Source organism: Labeo rohita, chromosome 15 (assembly GCF_022985175.1).
Source record: "Labeo rohita strain BAU-BD-2019 chromosome 15, IGBB_LRoh.1.0, whole genome shotgun sequence".
In the NCBI taxonomy this organism is placed as follows: domain Eukaryota; kingdom Metazoa; phylum Chordata; class Actinopteri; order Cypriniformes; family Cyprinidae; genus Labeo; species Labeo rohita.
Genome location: NC_066883.1, coordinates 32,813,641 through 32,833,444, shown reverse-complemented (window position 1 = coordinate 32,833,444; position 19,804 = coordinate 32,813,641). Strand labels below are relative to the sequence as shown.

Sequence of the window (19,804 nt, the reverse complement as noted above, 5' to 3'; positions counted from 1 at the left end):
GACAGCAACCACAGGAAGCCATTCATCCAGGTGGGGCGGTACCGAATGAATGACGGCAGCTTTCAGACACAGCCGTGCTGCGGTCACAACACCAGAGGGAGGGGTGGGTCATTCCGGTCAGGACACACGGAGAGGGGAAGCTAAGTGTGGACGCCACGCCATGAACTTGAGTGGACAGTTCTTTTGTAAGTGGGCTTAAATGCACAACTCTAGGTGCACAAAACAGTTTCTATTCCCGCACCGAAGACAAGCAGAGGTCACAAGCTGAACAAGCTTGGAAAACATCGCATCGCTGTTGGCATTTTAATGGACATCATTCTCTATTCTAACTGCCAACTTGGGTCAAGTTCTGTGAGATTTTTCTCCCGCCTTATGCGTCACACTTAGCAAAGTATTTTTAACCTCTCAACTCACCCGGCACAGAAACTCAGCCAACATTCCTGCAGAGCACATTCAAATAAACCAATTAAAAGTACCATCTTTCCTGCTTTCCCTGTCTAACCTGACCTTAAAATGGCATCAGAATTCAGAAACAGGGATCCAAACTTTCCCCTCGACATGGAGTCATTGTTACTTTCTCCTTAATGAGAAGGTTAGGGCACCAATCGTCTAAAAAAGGTTTGTCAGAGTCTTCAAAGCCAGGAAATGGCAGCTGGAGCTTGTGAGAAGATAAAATGCGATAGCAGACGGTACCGCTCACTGGAGAACGTACAGTTAGGGAGTTTCAAGGATGGAGCAAAGGTCTTTATATGGAGGAATAAATGTTTTAGCTGACCTAAATAAAAGAACAATTCGCTTCTGCCAGCAACTCTGGACGGCGACCCTACAATCAATCATTTTTAACCGAACAAAAGTAAACATAGAATGTACTACTGTTAAAAACTGATAATTTTCAGTCATGAGGTTCACAAGGAGTCGGACCAAAAACAACAGCTACCACGTAATTTGAACATTCTGACGCTGTGTTAGTTTTATACTTGTAGCCACAACAATAAATCTAGATGCAGGACTCCAAACAGTTGAGTTCGTTTAGCGGGGGAACCATTACTCACGGTACACCCTTCGACAAAAGAAAAGGTCTGACCGCGGAAAAACACTCTCCCCCTCCATTTTGATCCCTAAATGAGCCCCTCTACTGTCTGTGCAGCTGGCAACTGTGGACAAGAGAAGTCTGCAAGTGTTTGTGATTTATGTGGCTGATCCCTTTTTTGTGAGGCTGTACTTGACTAAGGCTGACACATTCAGGCAAGTTACAGATGGTGGCAGATTTACTGGCTTCCCAATCTGGGCGCACGGTGGCGCGGGCACTTCTGTGAGTTTGGGCATAACACAAAGGCTTTAAATCACAGATTGGCCCGGTTTCATTCTACTCCAGAGTTTTTTTTTTCTGCACCGGAGCGAGCGGGCATAAAAGATGGGTATTTACCCATGCCACTCACTCAAAGTGATTGTTTAATGACTTGGACGCTCAACTTCATTGTGCAGTTGAGTGTTAAAGCCCTTTTTGGCCAGGAGGGGAGGAAAACACACATACACACACATCCCAAGTCTATCCGTTCCAGAGAGGATACTAAAGACTAGAACAAAGCTAGTCATAAATAAACTGTGATTGCATCCCTGGTACTTTCTTTAATGCATGTGTGTTGTGTGAATAACACACATGCTGTCCTCTTTTCATTGGGAAGCGTCTGCTGGGAGAACGAAGCCCTGTAAAAGCAGAATAGCTGATCGGCTCCCATATTTAATTCATGATGGAGCACATCTGCTTCGTACTGGAGAGAGTTCACGACTAAACACACTTCTGAGAGCTGTAAGTAAACACACACAAGAACAACAGGAAAAAAGCATGCACGCTCTCTCCGAAATGCTCACACAGACAGAAAAATAAACAGAACCTGACATGACTAATCGAACACCCTCTTGGAATGCTATAGCACGTCGTTTTGAAGTTTTTCAACTTAACCAAATGTACGCCCAGATGGCTGTGTGTGTTAGGAAGGCTGCTGAATTACATCCATTAAGCAGAAGCCACAAGTTTTAAGCAAACTGCACACACGTAAGCTTTTTTTCGCAGTACTGTCACTAGTTAGTACAGCCACGGGTTAGTAAAGGATAAAACTCTACTTTGTTACCTTAGTTGAGATCTATCAAGTTCATCAGGATGGGAAGGGGAAGTAGTAGTAAAGCGGAAACGGGAAGTATTGAACTCTACAGAGTTAGTTGAAGAATCGAGCCAGCACATTGTATGTGCGTGTGTGTAGCAGGAGAGGAGGAAGGAGCACAGAAGGCATACATGCAGTATGAAGGAGTGACTGGGATGGGTACTTACCAACAGGGCGAGCTGAAGACACAACAATGGTGGAGTGAAGACAACAAAAAGATGACAAAAGACAGACACAAACAGAAAGGACGAACAAAGAAGAAAAGAATTAAGAACAAAATAAAACAAATTCAGAATGAACAATGGCAATGTGTTTGTTTTTTTTCAGTTCATTTCAGCACAGTGTTGGTCGGTGGAAACAGATTCCACAGCAGAGATGCGAGGAGAGAGGAAACGCAATGTATTTTAGTCAGTTTTGTGGACTTTAAAGGAGAAGTTTACTTCCAGAACAAAAATGTACAGATAATTTACTCACCCCCTTCTCAAGATGTTCATGTCTGTCTTTCTTCAGTTGTAAAGAAATTATGTTTTTTGAGGAAAAAAATTCAGGAATGTTCTCCATATAGTGATCTATGGTAGTTTGAACTAGTGTTAATTTCGTCAACGAAAACTGTGACGAAAAATGTTCATTGACAAGCTTTTTTTCCCCATGACTAAAGCTGCGTTCACATTAGCAGCGACTCGCCTGCATGTCGCCAGGGGCTGGCGACGAGGTTGCTGGTGGGCGTTCATACTACTGGTTGCCTTGACAGCGAATCAGGTTTCTTACGGCTAAATCCAAACATTTTGGAAGCAAAAGACTAAATATAATATAAATATAAATTAAATCTGTACATACAAACAAAAACAAATGAGAAGCAGAGTCTACTTTTTTCCATTGCGAATGTTTATCTACAGCTGAGAGGAGAACGATCACATGAGCTCTACCGTCTTCTTTCATATTGGCTGTCGCTCCTGAAAGTAGTTCTTCATTTGCATAAAGTTGAGGGATTCTGAACTTTGTCACGTCGCTGAACACGCCCCATCCGGTCGCTGTAGCTTGCTGTCGCTCTTGTTGCCGGAAATCGCCAGCCCTTCATTGAAATGAATAGGATCGTGTTGCTTTGTTGTTGCTGTGTGAATGGGGCTTTTCCACTACAGAGTAGCGAGCGGAGCGGAGCGAGCGTTTTCCATTCATTCCTATGGAAGTTGAGCTTAAACGCTTTTGAGGTGCATTATGGGATTGAAAGCGGCACGGAGAATGCGGTGAGTGGCTTTTTCCCCATACATTTCACACGCCCCAAAGCAGTGGCGTTTTAGCGTTGCCAGCGGCACTGAGCGCAAATCTGACGCTGTAGTGGAAAAGCACCGTAACGGTGCGATTCCACTGACACGTAGTGAGTGGAGCAGAGTGAGCGTTTTCCATAGAAATAGAAAACAATTCAAAAAAGCATGGAGTTGTAGCGTTGCTGGGGGCACTAAGCGCAGATTTGACACTGTAGACACTGAGTTCATGCAGAGCTAGACAAGACAAGCATTTGAAAAAGCATTTAAAAAATATATAAATTGTAATTTTTTTTTTCGCTAGATAAGATCCTTCTTCCTCGGCTGGGATTGTTTAGAGCCCTTCGAAGCTGCATTTAAACTGCACTTTGGAAGTTCAAACTCGCGTGGACCATTGAAGTCCACTATATGGAGAAAAATCCTGAAATGTTTGCCTCGAAAAACAATTTCTTTACAACTGAAGAAAGAAAGTCAAGAACTTTTTGAATGACAAGAGGAGGGGGGTGAATTCTCTGTAAATTTTTGTTCTGGAAGTGATCACAAATATGCTCATCTAGACTAGCGCCACCCGGCGGCAGATGAATTTCATGTCTATTTTTATTGTGTGAGCATGTGGACAGCTAAGAAAAGCAAAATCAGCACTCCTCTCTCTCCTCCGTAACTGACAGGTATCTCTTTTCATTGGAAATCATTAAAATCGGGGGCTCGTCCGGGATACAATTCGAGCTATGAAATCTGCTTCACCTGCAATAATGAGGTCTATATACACAGCTCCCTGTGAAGACCCGGCAAGACAGAATGTGGGCAATACTGATGGAATGGCCGAGGAAAACTAGCTGACAAAAAAAGCAGTTCATATTTAATGCAGTAGTGGAGCTGTCGAGGAGGCTGATGCCATATTGACATTAAGAGGGAGCAATCACGCTCCGAGTGCTGTCCTCTCCTTCCTCCTCTCTCTCTTTCTCTTGAAAGTGAACTTGTGTAAAACCCCTCCACTCTGCATCCCCACACATCCCTTCATGGCTGAACTCTGTCCGCTCGTAAATCCCGCTTTCAAAAGGGCTGAAAATTGACGCCTGTCCCCACTGGCACCTCCTGAAGGCCCCCACATGAGGTTTTAAAGCCCTCCACAGAGCATCTAAGCAGTTTGATTTAATGTGGTGGGAAGAGAAGGGAGACGGATAAGAGGTGGAAGGGGAGAGAGGGAGATTATGGCCAAAAGAGGAAAAAAAAAAATTTATTAACCTTGCCCACCCGAGCTGGGCTTTTCGAGGTCGGTCTGCACCAGTAAACTGTGAAATGGTTTCGCTGGTTTGGGCTGGAGTGCCATGGTGGAACTGAGGAGATAGCGTGTTTATGTGTGTGCAGAGGAGGGGGTTGGCGGCCTCCATTCTAGAGGGTGTAAATAATAAAAAGGATTGGCGCTCAGGGCAAGATCACCCCCCCACCTAAATTACACTTCAGGAGTTCATTTGAGACCCGTCAGGAGGTTATCTCACTCTTTTAGACGGAGACTACGCTGAAATACATTACACTGCTATTGATTTCCAGTAAAGGGAAACCTTATGATAGAATCAAATAACCAAGATCAGCGCAAATGCACCGTTGGGTCTCGCAGATGAAGTAATATTTCGTTTTGTTTGTCAAAGAAAAAAATAATAATTAAATTAAAATAATCTGTTTTTATCTTCTTTATCTCTCTCTCTAAACGGGTGGTAAATTTTAGGAATCCAGCAATCAATAATTATAATCAAGTAATCAAAAACAGTAATTAGTAATCAATGATGCAATCAAAAGCAGTCGACCAAGCTGATTGCATGAGTTGTTTTGAAAAAAATGAATGAAATGCACATTTTTGAAGGCAACCAACCACCCTGCAAGGCTGGAAAGTTGTTTACGTTTATTATAGATTTGGATACTCAACTGACCTCTGACTGTGAGCGTAGCAGACGCCTCCGTTTTGCCAACTCTGTTTTCAGCTACACAGGTGAAGGTTCCTTCATCGGTCGCTGCTGCCTTCTTTATCCTCAGCACATAGTCGTCTTTATCATATTTAATATCATACCTGAAACACAGAGAATGAATATAGCACTTAAAAACCATTTCTGTCTACTTGATAAACATATGTAGTACAGTATACAGCATTAGTGTTTGATTTATTAGAAATAAATAGGGCTGTCAAATGATTAACTATTTGAAAATCTGGAATCTGAGGGTGCAAAAATATCTAAATATTGAGAAAATGTTTTGTTCCAAAAACAAAACAAAAAACAAAACAAGCAAAACAAAACAATAAAAAATCTTATCATTATTAATGTTAAAACTGATTTTTCAGGATTCTTTGATGAAAAGAAAATTAAATGCATCACTTTTGATCAATTCACTGCATCCTTGCTGAATAAAAATAGTTTATTTCTAGGGCTGTGAAACGATTAATCGCATACAAAATAAAATGTGTGTATGTACTGTGCGTAATTATGCATATATAAATACACACATATGAATGTATATATTTAAGAGAAATGTTATTTATAAACAAAATATTTGTATTTATATAATATAAATTATATAAAAAATTACAATAAATACATATACTTGTAAATATTTCTGAAATATATACATGAATGTACATGAATAAAAATCTTTTATTTTGTATGTGATTAATCGCAATTAATCAGCTATTTTTATTCAGCAAGGATGCAAAAGGATGCAAAAGTGATGCATTAATTTTCTTTTCATCAAAGAATCCAGAAAAATCAGTTTTAACATTAATAATGATGAAAACTAGAGTAATGACTCCTGAAAATTCAGCTTTGCCGTCACAAGAATAAATAGCATCTTAAAATATATACTGAAATAGAAAACCGTTATTTTAATTTGTAATATTATTTTTAATCAAATAAATGCAGCCTCACTGAGCATAAGAGACCCTGGACCACAAAACCAGTCTTAAGTAGCACAGGTGTATTTGTAGCAATAGCCAAAAATACATTGTATGGGTCTATTTTTTTATGCCAAAAATCATTAGGATATTAAGCAAAGATCATGTTCCATGAAGATATTTTGTTAATTCCCTACCGTAAATATATCAAAACTTCAGAACTTAATTTGGACAACTTTAAAGGTGATTTTCTCAATATTAAAATTTTTTTGCACCCTCAGATTCCAGATTTTCATATAGTTTCATATCTCGGCCAAATATTGTCCTATCCTAACAAACCATACATCAGTGGAAAGAGTATTTATTCGGCTTACTTATGCATAAATCTCAATTTAAAGAAAATAACCCTTATGGGACTGGTTTTGTGGTCCAGGTTCACATATGAAGAAAATCTGGTATATTCAGAGAAAGAGCACTGTATAGAAACACAGAAAATGACAGTGAAAGATCAATTATTCAACAATGACACACACACTACAGAGAAGGAGGAGGCTTTCAACTGGAACTGCAGATGCTTCCAATATTTATGAGGCATCCGATGTGTGTGTGTGTGAGAGAAAGAGCGAGGTGGGCGTATCTGGGAGCTAATCAGAAAAACAGGCCGATTCCAGGTCAGACTGTAGAGAGAGGGATTTGAGATGTAGAATCCAGCCTTATTGATCTGCACCTCTCTGGCAGCTCCTAGGTACTTCAGGAGCACTATGTCCTGGAAACTGACAGCCAAAGGTGATGAGCTGTGTGTGTATGTGAAAAAGAGTGTGTGTGGGGTGAAAGTGCGGTTGAGAAGTTGACAGGCCTTGCAGGTTGGTCTTCTTTGTAGTATTTTGCTATAATTGGGATTTCTGGAGAGTGTATGCGTGCCTGTGAGCAAGTGTGTGAGGGTGTTGTGCCATGGCGGTTTTTGTCTGACAGCTAGACAACACTCTGTCTGCTGTCTGTCACTCCAGATCCGCCCTTCCACAGGAAGCAGGGCTCAGAGAGCACACCATGTGGCGCGGGAGACGGGCTGATCCCTGACATGAGGACCAATAAGACCAGAATTATACTTCTACAGACTGTTGTTTATCAGGACAATATACAGTCAAACCACAAAATGTATGCTGCTTCATAAATAAATAAAATTTCACCCTAAAATAAAAAAAAGAAATATATTAATATACAGTAAAAGTAAATATAATATATATAAATATACAGTAAAAAGAAAAAAAAGCATAGTTTTTTTAAACAATATAACATTTACAACTTTAAATAATGTACATCTACAATTAAGAATATTTGCATTACAGTAATAATACAGTTAATTAATTTGTTTTATTTATTTGTAATAAAAATAAAATTCTAAATATATATTAGAAAATGATACAATTGCATATATATTCATTTCTCAACTTTCTAGAGATTCACTTATAATGGAAATAAATAAATGCTTAATTAAAATAAAATAAAATAAAATAAAATAAAATAAAATAAATACACGAGTGACCAAGAATAAAAAAACAAATCAAAAGAAATATGTACAGTAAAAAGAAAATGCAGCCTAGTTTGTGTAAAACCCTATAGTGTAAAACTGTATAGTTATAATTTATATATATATATATATATATATATATATATAAACTATAGTTTCATTAAAATGTAATTTCATTTAAATGTAATTTCATTTTTAATATTACAATATATATATATATATATATATATATATATATATATATTAATTAATATATATTTATGTACAATTTACATACAAACAATTTACAATTTAATATATATTCACATTACAGTAATAATACAGTCTTGTTAATTAATTAATTAATTTATTTATTTGTCATAAAAATAAAATGATAAATATACATAACAAAATACAGTTTTGGAGTTGAAATATCACTTGGAAATTCTCAATTTTCTTGAGATTCATAATGAGATTCTTAAATAAAATAATAAAATTAAATAAAAGAAATCAAAAGAAATATATACAGTAAAAAGAAAATGCAGCTATGTTTTTTTTTTTTTTTTTTTTTTTTTTACAATCCCCTATACATTGTCAAATTGTGTTATTTTTGTTATTTTTTGTGTTATTATTAATTGTGTTATTTATATTATTATAATTATATATGTATATACACATCTACAATTTGATATATGATATACTACTAATAATACAGTTTTGGTAATTAATTAATTAATTAATTAATTAATTTTCTAGAGATTCACTCATAATGGAAAATAAATGAATAAATGAATAAATAAACTAACAAACTCATTTTCAGCTTTATTTCATCTACAGCTCAGACTGATTTCCTCAGTTACGACTGCTAACTTCAAAACTCTTTGTGACATACCACATGCTTTAATCACACAAGTCACAAAGTCCAGGTTCACTTCAGGTTTAGAAGAATAAAGCTGATACTGTTTGAAGGAAAGCGGAAGGAAAATGACACTGCACAGAAGTTAAACGCTCTGATGTATCAAGTGTCTTTCTGACAGAGCCTGAGGCAAAGTCTGACGTGATTGGACACAGAAAGAGAGAGAGAGACGGAGATTAAAGAAACAACATAAACAGATGCAAATCAGATTTTCATCCACTAAGACTAAATATTGCATGAAACGAGTTTGGTAAAATGAGAAAGGCACATACAGAAACAGTAGCACTCTACATGCTTCCTCTCCGAGCTGGATCTGGTCTCTATTAGGAGAGGAATGTAATTACACATGAAACAGGGCAATGCCGAGGATACACTACACTCCGTCGGCCTCCAAACAACACGCACACATATTACGCAGCATGCGTTCCTGACAGATTTGGGGTGTAAACATTTGCAGACACAGCTTTTGAGCGTCTTTTCCTCGTTAATTTGTACTTGGAGCTCCAAGTTGCTGTGAAAGTCTGCGCCAAATGGCCTGGTGTTACTTTGACAAGCTAATGACTTCATATCTCATCTCTGTATGAACAAGCACAGGCGTCCCGACATCAGCAGAAGTTTGTGAAATTCTCTAAGAGGATGCCACACCCCCGAGAAAAAGATTTGATGTGCCTTTTCCAAAGGTTTTCACCTATTAAATGCGACTCAAACGTGTTTTGTGAACACGGGTGTCTGTGTGATTGTATAACCTGAAGGTCAACTGGTTTCCAACCCGTTATCTACCACATACGCAAGCTCTTTGAAGTCAGACATCTACATAATCAGGAGAGAAAGAGAGACGAGGAGGAAAATACAAGTGACTCTGCACGACGGGCGACGGTCGAGAATGTCAGAATTAAAATAATCTGCTGCTTCAGAGACAGGAAATAAAATAAGACGACGAGACACGTGTTTTGTCTAGTCTGGGTCTTGTGGTAATTACGTGCAGCGAGACTGCGACTTATTTAATTATTAGATTGTCATTGTTTCTTTCTCAAAACCTAATTAATTTCTCGATATGCTTCTCGGAAAGAAAAGGGAAGAAGCGTGTTGAATTATTACCTGACAGATACACTGATTGTAGCACTCGCTGAATTAATTACTATGTGTGTTTTAGCTGACAGCTGAATAATGTAGATTAATCTAATTGTTTCTTACAAAACTAATAAACCAAGAAAAGTCTTCACGCAAATGCACAGAACGACATTTGTGATGTGCTGAAAGAAACATGGTAAAGTAATTATAGCTTAATCTGTATGAATATATTACGCTTAGCATGTGTCACTATAGGACAACATATAATTGTGATGAATGATGTCAGTGGACTAATAATAATTCTAGAAATACTACAAATATTTTTTATAAAATATTTTTATTTTAAATTTAGTAAATATATTAAGTTTAACCTTTTTTTCCTCCAAGTAACAAAAATATTAATTAATGGTTTTAATTTTAGTTTGTTACAGTTGAGGTCAAAAGTTTACACCCCCCTTTCAGAATCATTACAAATGTTAATTATTTGACCAAAATAAGAGGGATCATGCAAAATGCATGTTATTGTTTATTTAGTATTGACCTGAGTCGCATAAAATATGTTTACATAGAGTCCACAGAGAAACTAATAGTTGAATTTATAAAAATGACCCGGTTCAATAATATAATTGTCAGAAGGTCCCACAAATTCTTTGGTTTTTCAGCATTTTTGTAAATTCGACCCCTTTCCAACAATGAATGTATGATTTTGAGACGTGTCTTTTCACACTGAGGACAACTGAGGGACTCATATGCAACTATTACAGAAGGTTCAAACGCTCACTGATGCTTCAGAAGGAAAAAATATGCATTAAGAGCCAGGGGGTGAAAACTTTTGAACAGATTGGAGATGTGTATATTTTTCTTATTTTGCTTAGATATTCATATTTTTCCAATTAGTACTGCCCTACAGAGTCCACAAATGCTAGAAAACCAAACAAATTTGTGAGACCTGAAGGACTTTTTTGAAGAACAGCAGGCAGTTTAACTGTTCAGGACAAACAAGGGACTCATGAACAACTATCACTAAACAAACAAAAAAAAAAAAAACACACAGCTGTGGATCATTCAGGTAACAACACAGTATTAAGAATCAAGGGGATGAAAACTTTTGAACAGGGTCATTTTTATAAACTCAACTATTATTTTCTCTTGTGAACTAAACATCTTTTATGTGAAATATCTTATTCAGGTCAGTACTAAATAAACAATAACATGCATTTTGTATAATCCCTCTTATTTTGGAAAAATAATGAACATTTTGCAGATTCTGAAAGGAGGATGCAGACTTTTGACCTCAACTGTAGCTATAAAAATAGCAATAAACTAGCACACTCATTTTAGAGCTCATATTACAGTGCATATTCTGACATGATTCATAGTCAAAAACTATGAAAACAACAATAAAGTGTCCTTTCAAAGTTGTTGAGCAGGAGTATGTTGAAATCTGTGTAGATACGGAGAATGTGGGAAAAGTACACAGACGGGTTGGTTTATTTTGTCTGCGTGCTTGTGAGAGCATGTGGCCTGGTGACCCGTGCTATATCTCAGACACAGACAAACAAACAAGGCATGATAGCACTCAAAAAACACAGGCGCTGCTCGCACATCCTTATCTGCTGGCTGAGGGCAAACACGTTTGGAAACAGTCTCAATTACTGGTGCTGTTTTGACTCCTGCTGCTGAATATTTATTTTAATACTCGACTCTCAGAGTATTTCATCAAATAATACACTTACAAAAAAGTACCAGGGCTTCATTATGGGTTTTGGAAACGGTGCAATGGTAATACTGGGTTTTTTGACATGTACCATTGTATTCTTTGAAGAAAAATGAAATATCAAGAATTTGAAAATGGTAATCATTCATATATACACTACTGTTTATATAACTTTAGGCTTGGTTAGTTTTATTCTTACTAAGGCTGTATTTATTTGTTAAAAAAATATTATTCAATCTAATTTGCTGCTTTGCTGCTCAAGAAAGATTTCTTGAGAACTTTTTAGCAAGTAACCTTTATTTTAAATCTTAAGTCTTTATATATCCAATGTACAACTTTATACGCACACACACATACACTTGCTATCACTTGCTAAAAATGCTATATATAGACAGAATTAATTTTTCTTTTATTCCCTAATATGTCTTGTTGAATAGTATGTTCGAAAGAACAGCATGTATTTATAATATATATAATTTATAATAAATCTTATAAAAATAATAAATAATTCTTACATTATTCTTCTTATCATTGTGTTGTATAATATTTTTCTGGAAATTGTGATTTTATTTATTTATTTATTTCCCCCCAATATTTCTTGATGAATAGAAAGTTCAAAAGAACAACGTTTATTTAAAATATAAATATTGTATTGTTTAATATGTTTCTGGAAATCATGATTTATTTATTTATTTATTTATTTATTTATTTATTTTTAAGATTTCTTGTTGAATAGAAAGTTTGAAAGAACATCTTTTAGAAAAATATTTTAGAATAAATATTATACATATCAAATATAAAATTATTTTTTATTATTAACAGTCATGTTGTTTAATATTTTTCTGGAAATCATGATTTTATTTATGTATTTTTTTTCCAAGAACAGCATTTATTTGAAATATAAATAATTTATAATAAATAGTATACATATAAAATATAAAAATAATAATTCTTATTATTAACAGATGTGTTGTTGAATATTTTTCTGGAAATATTTATTTATTTATTTATTTATCCAAGATTTCTTGTTGAAAAGAAAGTTAGAAAGAACAGCATTTATTTAAAATATACATATTTTATAATAAATATTATACATATAAAATAATAAAAAAATCTTACTATTAACAGTTGTATTGTTTAATATTTTTCTGGAAATCATGATTTTATTTATTTATTTTTTTCCTCAATATCTGTTGTTGAATAGAATGTTCGGTTTATTTGAAATATAAATATTTTATAATATATAATTCTTATTAGTTGTGGTTTTACATTTTTCATATATATATATTTTTTTTTTTCCAAGATTGTTTGTTCAATAGAAAGGTCTGAAGAACAGCATTTATTTAAAATAAAAAAAGAGAGATAATACTAAAACAAAAACAAACAAAAAAAAACACTGTACTTTTTTTGTAAGAGTAAAATGAGTAGTATGAAAACTGGTATCTGTTCTCAGCCCTGTGATCATTTCCCATTTTGTGTTTTTTATGAATTCGACCCCAGATTTATTGCTCCTGACACAATGTATCTGGTCCGTGACTAAATCTTTTTTTGTATGGCCTGAAGGATGATCTTTGACAAAAACGTTCTCATCCTCCCTCCCTGTCTTTATCTCACTATTGCAGTTTGAACGAAGAGGCCTGAGGGTTCACAATGTCTCTTTTGCCATGCCAAAGCCTCACCTGCACCGGTCCACCTGCAGTCTCACCTGTTTTTACCTCAGGGCCTCAGCACGGAGCAAAAGAACACCAACCGCTGAGGCCCACGACGCAGCTCTGGCTTACATTATCTGCAGGGGGCCTCATGACAGAGCTTGTGCGATTCTGAAAATGGGCCTCAGCATGGAGCTCAACAGACGGCTTTTATGGCTGCGCAAGGAGGCGTTTAAAATAATGCTTTAGATCGGCAGACGTCTCTGCCAGCGTGTCCCCGTCTTACCTCCCGCGGGGGACGTCAATTTCGTCTTTCTTCCAACGGACAGTAGGCTGCGGGTCTCCCTGCACCTGACAGCGAAATTCCACCGCCTCTTCTTCCAGAACCACCTGGTTAATGGGCCGGCGTAGGAACGTGGGCCTCTCTGAAAGACACGAGACGAGAAAAGGACATAAGGGACGCGGAGACCTCATTCTCTCGCTGTGACTCAGCATTGAGTCACAGACCCAAACAGAAGCTGATCTGTGGTATTGTGTAAGAGTATCATACGCTTTTGTGTTCCAGCATGTTTTATGACTAACGTGAAGACACAAGCATAATAGAGGAATTAAACATGACACATTGTCTCATGCTGGAAAAAAATTGCTCAAACTTGTTTACAAAAGCATCAACTATGAGCTGAGATGTAAACATTTTTGAAGCATGACTCAAACATTTTTTGATATTTTGGAAATGTCAGATTGGCACGTACCGAACACGGTGACCTGGGCCGTCTCACTGTCTCTCTCCCCGACCATGTTGGTGCCCACGCAGATGTACATGCCGGCGTCACTTTTCCTCGTGTTGGAGATCATCAGCTTCCCTCCACGGATCTGAAGGGGAAGACAGGAACGTTATAGTCTCTGTGACAACTCATTCGATGAGTTACTGCAACGCTCTCTGTGGAGCTACCTGAAGTTGGATGCCTTGCTCAAGGGCAAAACAGATGTGGTTTATGATTCACCTTTTGATGGTTTGGAAGCTGTAATGTTTTAGACTCAAGGCCAAAGCATTAACCACCATTCTACACCTCAAATAAAGCTTTCTTTGTTGCAAAAAATGTGTCAGTTAGTTTAGAAACATTCACCTTGGAACAATACATCTTTGAAGTATATTAGAAACATGACTCAAAAACATTTTTTTTTTTTTTGGTCTTGAAAAATGAAGTGAATGTAAATCATGTAGTTTTAGATTTTTTGTTTATTTAAAGGCTTTAGAGAACAAAAAGCAAACAAACTAACAAAACAAAACAAAAAAAAAAAAAAAAAAAAAAAAAAACAAGGCAAAGCAAAGTTTTCTGTCAAAAGCAAGTAAATAAAAGGAATTTGTTTTAGATTTTTCCTTATATTTACTCATGGTTTGCAAAATAAAAAAAATAAATAAGTTAAATTAAATTAAATGTATAATAATTGTAATAAAACATAATAATTTATTCAAATATTAATAATATATTTTTTTAAAAATTATACAATTCTGGAAAAAATCCAGAAACATTCCAGAATTTTTGGACACTTTTCAGAATTTTTGAGAAACTTTTTGGAAAATTCTTACCCCTTTGCAAACCTAAATATGAATAGTTCCTTTCTTTCATTCTCACCTTTATCCCCTCATCCTTCTCAAACAAACAAACAAATACATAAATAAAGAGCTTTAGAGAACAAAGCAAAGCAAATGAAACAAACTAACAAAACCAACAAAGCAAATCAAAGCAAAACAAAAACAACAAAACAAAGAAAAACCCATATAAGTGTGACAAAATACATCAAAATATATCATATTTACTCAGGGACTGCAAAATAAAATAAACTTAAAAAATAAAATAAAATATTACTAATAATAATAAAATGAAAAAAATACAATAAAAAAATAAAAATCCATACAGACAAACTGAATGTGAACATGATTGCAAAGAGGCAGACAATTTCGGGAAAAAATTCCAGAAACATTCCAGAATTTTTTGTACACTTTCCAGGATTTTTCTGTACATTTTGGGAAACTTTTTTTTTTTTTTTTTACCCCAAATGATTTTGTTTTAGGTTTGTTCTAGTTTTTTTTTAAAGGGCTTTAGAAAACAAACCAAAACAAATTAAACAAACAAACAAACAAAAAACAAAACAAATTAAAGCAAAACAAGAATATACATATAGAAATGTATACAAAATATATAAAATATACAAAATATATAAATTAAGTTTTTGCTTGCAAAAGCAAGTGAATTTTGTTTTAGATTTAGATTTAGATAATTAAATTAAATTATAAATGTAATAACTGTAAATTTAAAATTATTTATAAAATATAATTAATATTTTTAAATAATAAAATAAAATCCATACAAACAAACTGAACTTGAATAGTGTTGCAATGAATTGGAATATTTCCAGAATTTCTGGACACATATTTTTGGGAAACTGTCAGGACAATTTTGAAAGTTGAATGGATGGATAGATGATGGATGGATGGGTGGGTAGGATAGATAGATAGATAATAGATAGATAGATCCGTTCTCCAGCTCTCACCTTGATTCTGTCATCCTTCTCATCAATTCGTACTTTGTCTTTCTTCCAGTAGATGGTGGGTTCCGGATGGCCACGAGGGGGAACACACTCCAAGATGGCCGGCTCTCCAGCGGCCACCACCACGTCCGTAGGGTTCTGTCTGAAATCATCACGTAACACTGAAAGAGAGTGGAGAGAGAGAAACATTAGCTTGTTCTTTAACCATTTGCAAATTTAGTCATGCTTACAATCCCCGAGGCACAAATAAATGTTCTTTTGTTGCTGAAACAGATGTCATTTCATTAAGTCCTCTAAAATGCTAACACGCTCCAGCAGTGTTCAAATGTTAGCTCTCATTCAACAGGGGTGCGGAGAGACACCTGTTTGAAAGTTCTGTTAAGTATTTTAAGGTCACGTGAATGACAGACACAGTAAATCAAGCTGTGTGTGAAGTCATCTGTCTGCAGGAGGGTGTATATGAGTTTTATTTGATGGGGTGACTACAAGGAAAACTTAATTGGACTTAATGGGGTTCCCTATCGAGACAGGAGAACAAACAGAAAGAGGGAAGAGATATTGTGCCCTCCAGCTCTGTGTCACTCATATGCGTGGAGCGGAGGAACGTACGGCAACACACACACACACACACACACACACACACACAGTCGGTGGGTGGGCGGGTAAATCTGTGCCAACTAATCACCCATGCTCACCCTTTCATCACCAACTACGCCTCTGGCCATGACTAATGTAGCAATAAACTCGACAGCAAAAACATACATGAGCTCACCCAATTATCAGTGATGAATAAATGCAATGAATTAATAAACACACCTGTATGCATCTTCTCATTCATCACCCTTTATTAATAAATAAGATGGGTAATTATATTCTAGCTCTGACCTGTGAGGGATAAAACTATAGATCTGTCAACGGATCATGTGTTAATAGAGAAAAATGCTCCTGACTTGACTTAGTTAAGATTTATGAATCAGGTAATAACTTTAAAGTGATTTAATAATGATAATTATGGAAGAGAGAACATTGACGTAAAAATATAGACTAGATAAATCATGTTTTAAGCTGTTCAAACTCTCACATAATAATAATATTAATAATAGAACACTTTTATTATTATTGAACACTTTTATCGTGATGCAGTTGTTTTATATAATAACAATAACAATAATAATTATTATTATTATTATCAAATATTATTAGAATATTATAAAAATATTATTATTAATATTTTTTGTTACTACTTTCACAGTTTATGTTTCATTTTTAAAAAAAATATTTTTTGACTGACAGTAAAGAAAACAGGTGAAAACATTTATACAAAAATAGTTTATTATTATTATTATTATTATTATTATTGAGCACTTTTACAGTGATGCAGTTTAAACTTGTTTAATAAAATAATAACAACATTTATTATTATTAACAACTATTATTATTATTATTATTATTAAATATTATGAAATCATAATTATAAAATCATCATCATCATCATCATCATCATCATCATCATCATTATTATTGTTATTATTATTGAGCACTTTTACAGTGATGCAGTTTGAAACGTGTTTAATAAAATCCTTTTCAATGATAATAATAATAATAATAATAATAATAATAATAATAATAATTATTATTATTTATTATTATTATTATTATTATTGGAGATTTTTACCAAAAAATGCAGCTGCAGTTGTTTTATATTATTATTAATAATACTACTAATAATAGTAGTAATAATAATAATAATAAAAAAAAATAATAATAATAATAGTTTAATAATAGTAGTAATAATAATAATAATTTAAAAAAATAATAGTTTAATAATAATAATAATAATAATAATAATTATTATTATTATTATTATTATTATTATTATGAATATTCCATATTAATATTTTATTAATCTTTCATATTTTAATACTACCACTAGTACTACTAATAAACATTATTAAATATATTATTATTATTATTATTATTATTATTAAGCATTTTAACAATGATGCAGTTTGCGCTTATTTAATAAAATCTTTTTGTATAATTTTATTAGTATTATTATTAAGCATTATAATTTTATAAAAGTATTATTATTATTATTATTATTATTATTATTATGTGTTTTCACTTTTTTTTTTTTTTTAAATATGTATGTTAAAAAATATAAACCACTAGATTTTTTACATTTTTTAGACAGTATCAGTGATACATTCCTGCATTAAACATGCCATAGAGTTGCTAAAGTGTTTCAAGCAGTTGCTAATCTATTGCAGTGCAGTTGCTAGGGCGTTCTGGACGGTTGCTAGGTTGTTGCTCAAAAGAGCACACTAAGAAGTCTCTATGATGTTCTGGTCTCTTAGATACGGCTCAGATCCTTCCACGCAAGTTGGTCCCTTTTTGCAATCACTTGAAAAAGTAACTTCAACAAACTGAATCATTTCAGATACCACTCAAGGGCAACTTACATGCTAGAGGTTTAATACTTAGACTTAGTGATTTGTTCAAATAAGAATAATGTCGTAAAGTAAGACAAAGTGCTGTGTATGTGTACAGTACTTCATGACTTTGTCTGGCCTCAGGCCGTATGCAGACATTCAATACGCATAATTACATTTTCATCCTCCAAAAGCCTCGACTTTCAGCTCTCCTACAAGTCTCTTTCTCTCTCTCTGGGTGCGATGAGCCTCTCGATCTTCCATCTGATTAATATTTATGTATTGTTCGTCTCCCTCCCCCGCATGCAAGCGAGAGCAGCATCTGTCTGTCAGGCTGGAGGCTAAAGGAGAGGCTTATCTGCCGAATATTCCTCCGCCACCCTCCTTTTCTTCCTCCTGGAGGAGGACGGCTGAGGTGGAGGGGGTGTTTTTGGGCTACATTGGCAACTTTGCAGTTTCTTTGGCTAGATTTCAAAACTTTCGGAGCGAAGTTAAGGGTTTGCAGTGGAAAAGTGTAACAGGAGATGATGCAGTGGAAGGAAGCCAAAGGATCATTAAAAAAAGGACAGATGCTACTTTGTACTTAAGTGTGTTTGGAGTTGTCAGATATAGTCAATGCCAAAGGCAATTAAGGGGAACGATATTGCTGCTTTTTCTTTATTTCTTTATTTTTTGCTACATGTTTGGCACTTTAGACATCTAAAAACAACAGATCTTTGTAACAAGATTGTAAATGCGCTCTAAGATTGTACTACAGCCTAAAAAATCTCTTATATGTTTTATGAGAAGTAGTGCTACGTTATAGCATTTTAACATTTACAATTTTTGTAATCTTAAAAATGCGTAATTGTTACGATTTTTACAGTTAACTTCATCCATCCATAATAAAAGTCATTTATTAATTTAAATTATAGAATTTATTAATTAAATTGTTATAATAATTGTATAATTTAAAACTATAGATTTAAGTTGTAAATTAATATAATATAATATAATATAATATAATATAATATAATAAAAAAAATAAGGAATCAGTTTTAAAATATATTAAATGCTAACAATATAATATAATATAATATAATATAATATAATATAAATTTACTTATATAGCTGAAACATTTATTGTTACTTACTTAAAAATATGATTTCTATTTTTTAGACTGTAGTACAATCCTATTTACATATACACAAAACCATTTCTTATAAAGTTTTTTTTTTTACAGTTAACCTCACCCATTCATAATAAAAATGATTTATTAATTTAAATTATATAATTTATTCATTTAATTTTTATAATAATTTTATAATTTAAAATTATATATTTTAAGTTGTAAATTTTAAAATATAATATAATGCGATATGTAATTATATATTATAATAAATATAATATGAAGTAGTGCTGCACATATAGTTAAAAAAATATTTGTAAGTAACAATACATTTATCTATATGTGTAGCACTACTTCATATTATATTATATTATATTATATTATTATAAATATTTTTTAATTAAGTTTTCTGTAATCTTAAAATGTATAATTGTTATAATTGGTTCATAATAAAAATTATTTATTAATTAAAATACATAACTATTTTTATAATTTAAAATGATACATTTTAAGTTGTAAATTGTTAAATAATATAATATAATATA

At 33.9% G+C, this 19,804-nt stretch overlaps 1 protein-coding gene across 12 annotated transcripts in view; it reads right to left on the bottom strand.

Annotated features, from left to right (window-relative positions):
* robo2 (roundabout, axon guidance receptor, homolog 2 (Drosophila)) overlaps positions 1–19,804 on the bottom strand; it is a 489,160-nt gene that overhangs the window by 81,125 nt on the left and 388,231 nt on the right. For 8 of the 12 annotated variants that reach the window (XM_051129111.1, XM_051129121.1, XM_051129117.1 and 5 more), the window contains 5 exons: positions 15,722–15,879; positions 13,918–14,038; positions 13,452–13,590; positions 5,353–5,489; positions 2,330–2,341 (listed from right to left, as the gene is read on the bottom strand). In XM_051129111.1, coding sequence (XP_050985068.1) covers positions 2,330–2,341; positions 5,353–5,489; positions 13,452–13,590; positions 13,918–14,038; positions 15,722–15,879 — 567 coding nt within the window. The remainder of the gene's footprint in view (positions 1–2,329; positions 2,342–5,352; positions 5,490–13,451; positions 13,591–13,917; positions 14,039–15,721; positions 15,880–19,804) is intronic. The other 4 variants (XM_051129113.1, XM_051129123.1, XM_051129115.1 and 1 more) reach the window with 1 other exon arrangement.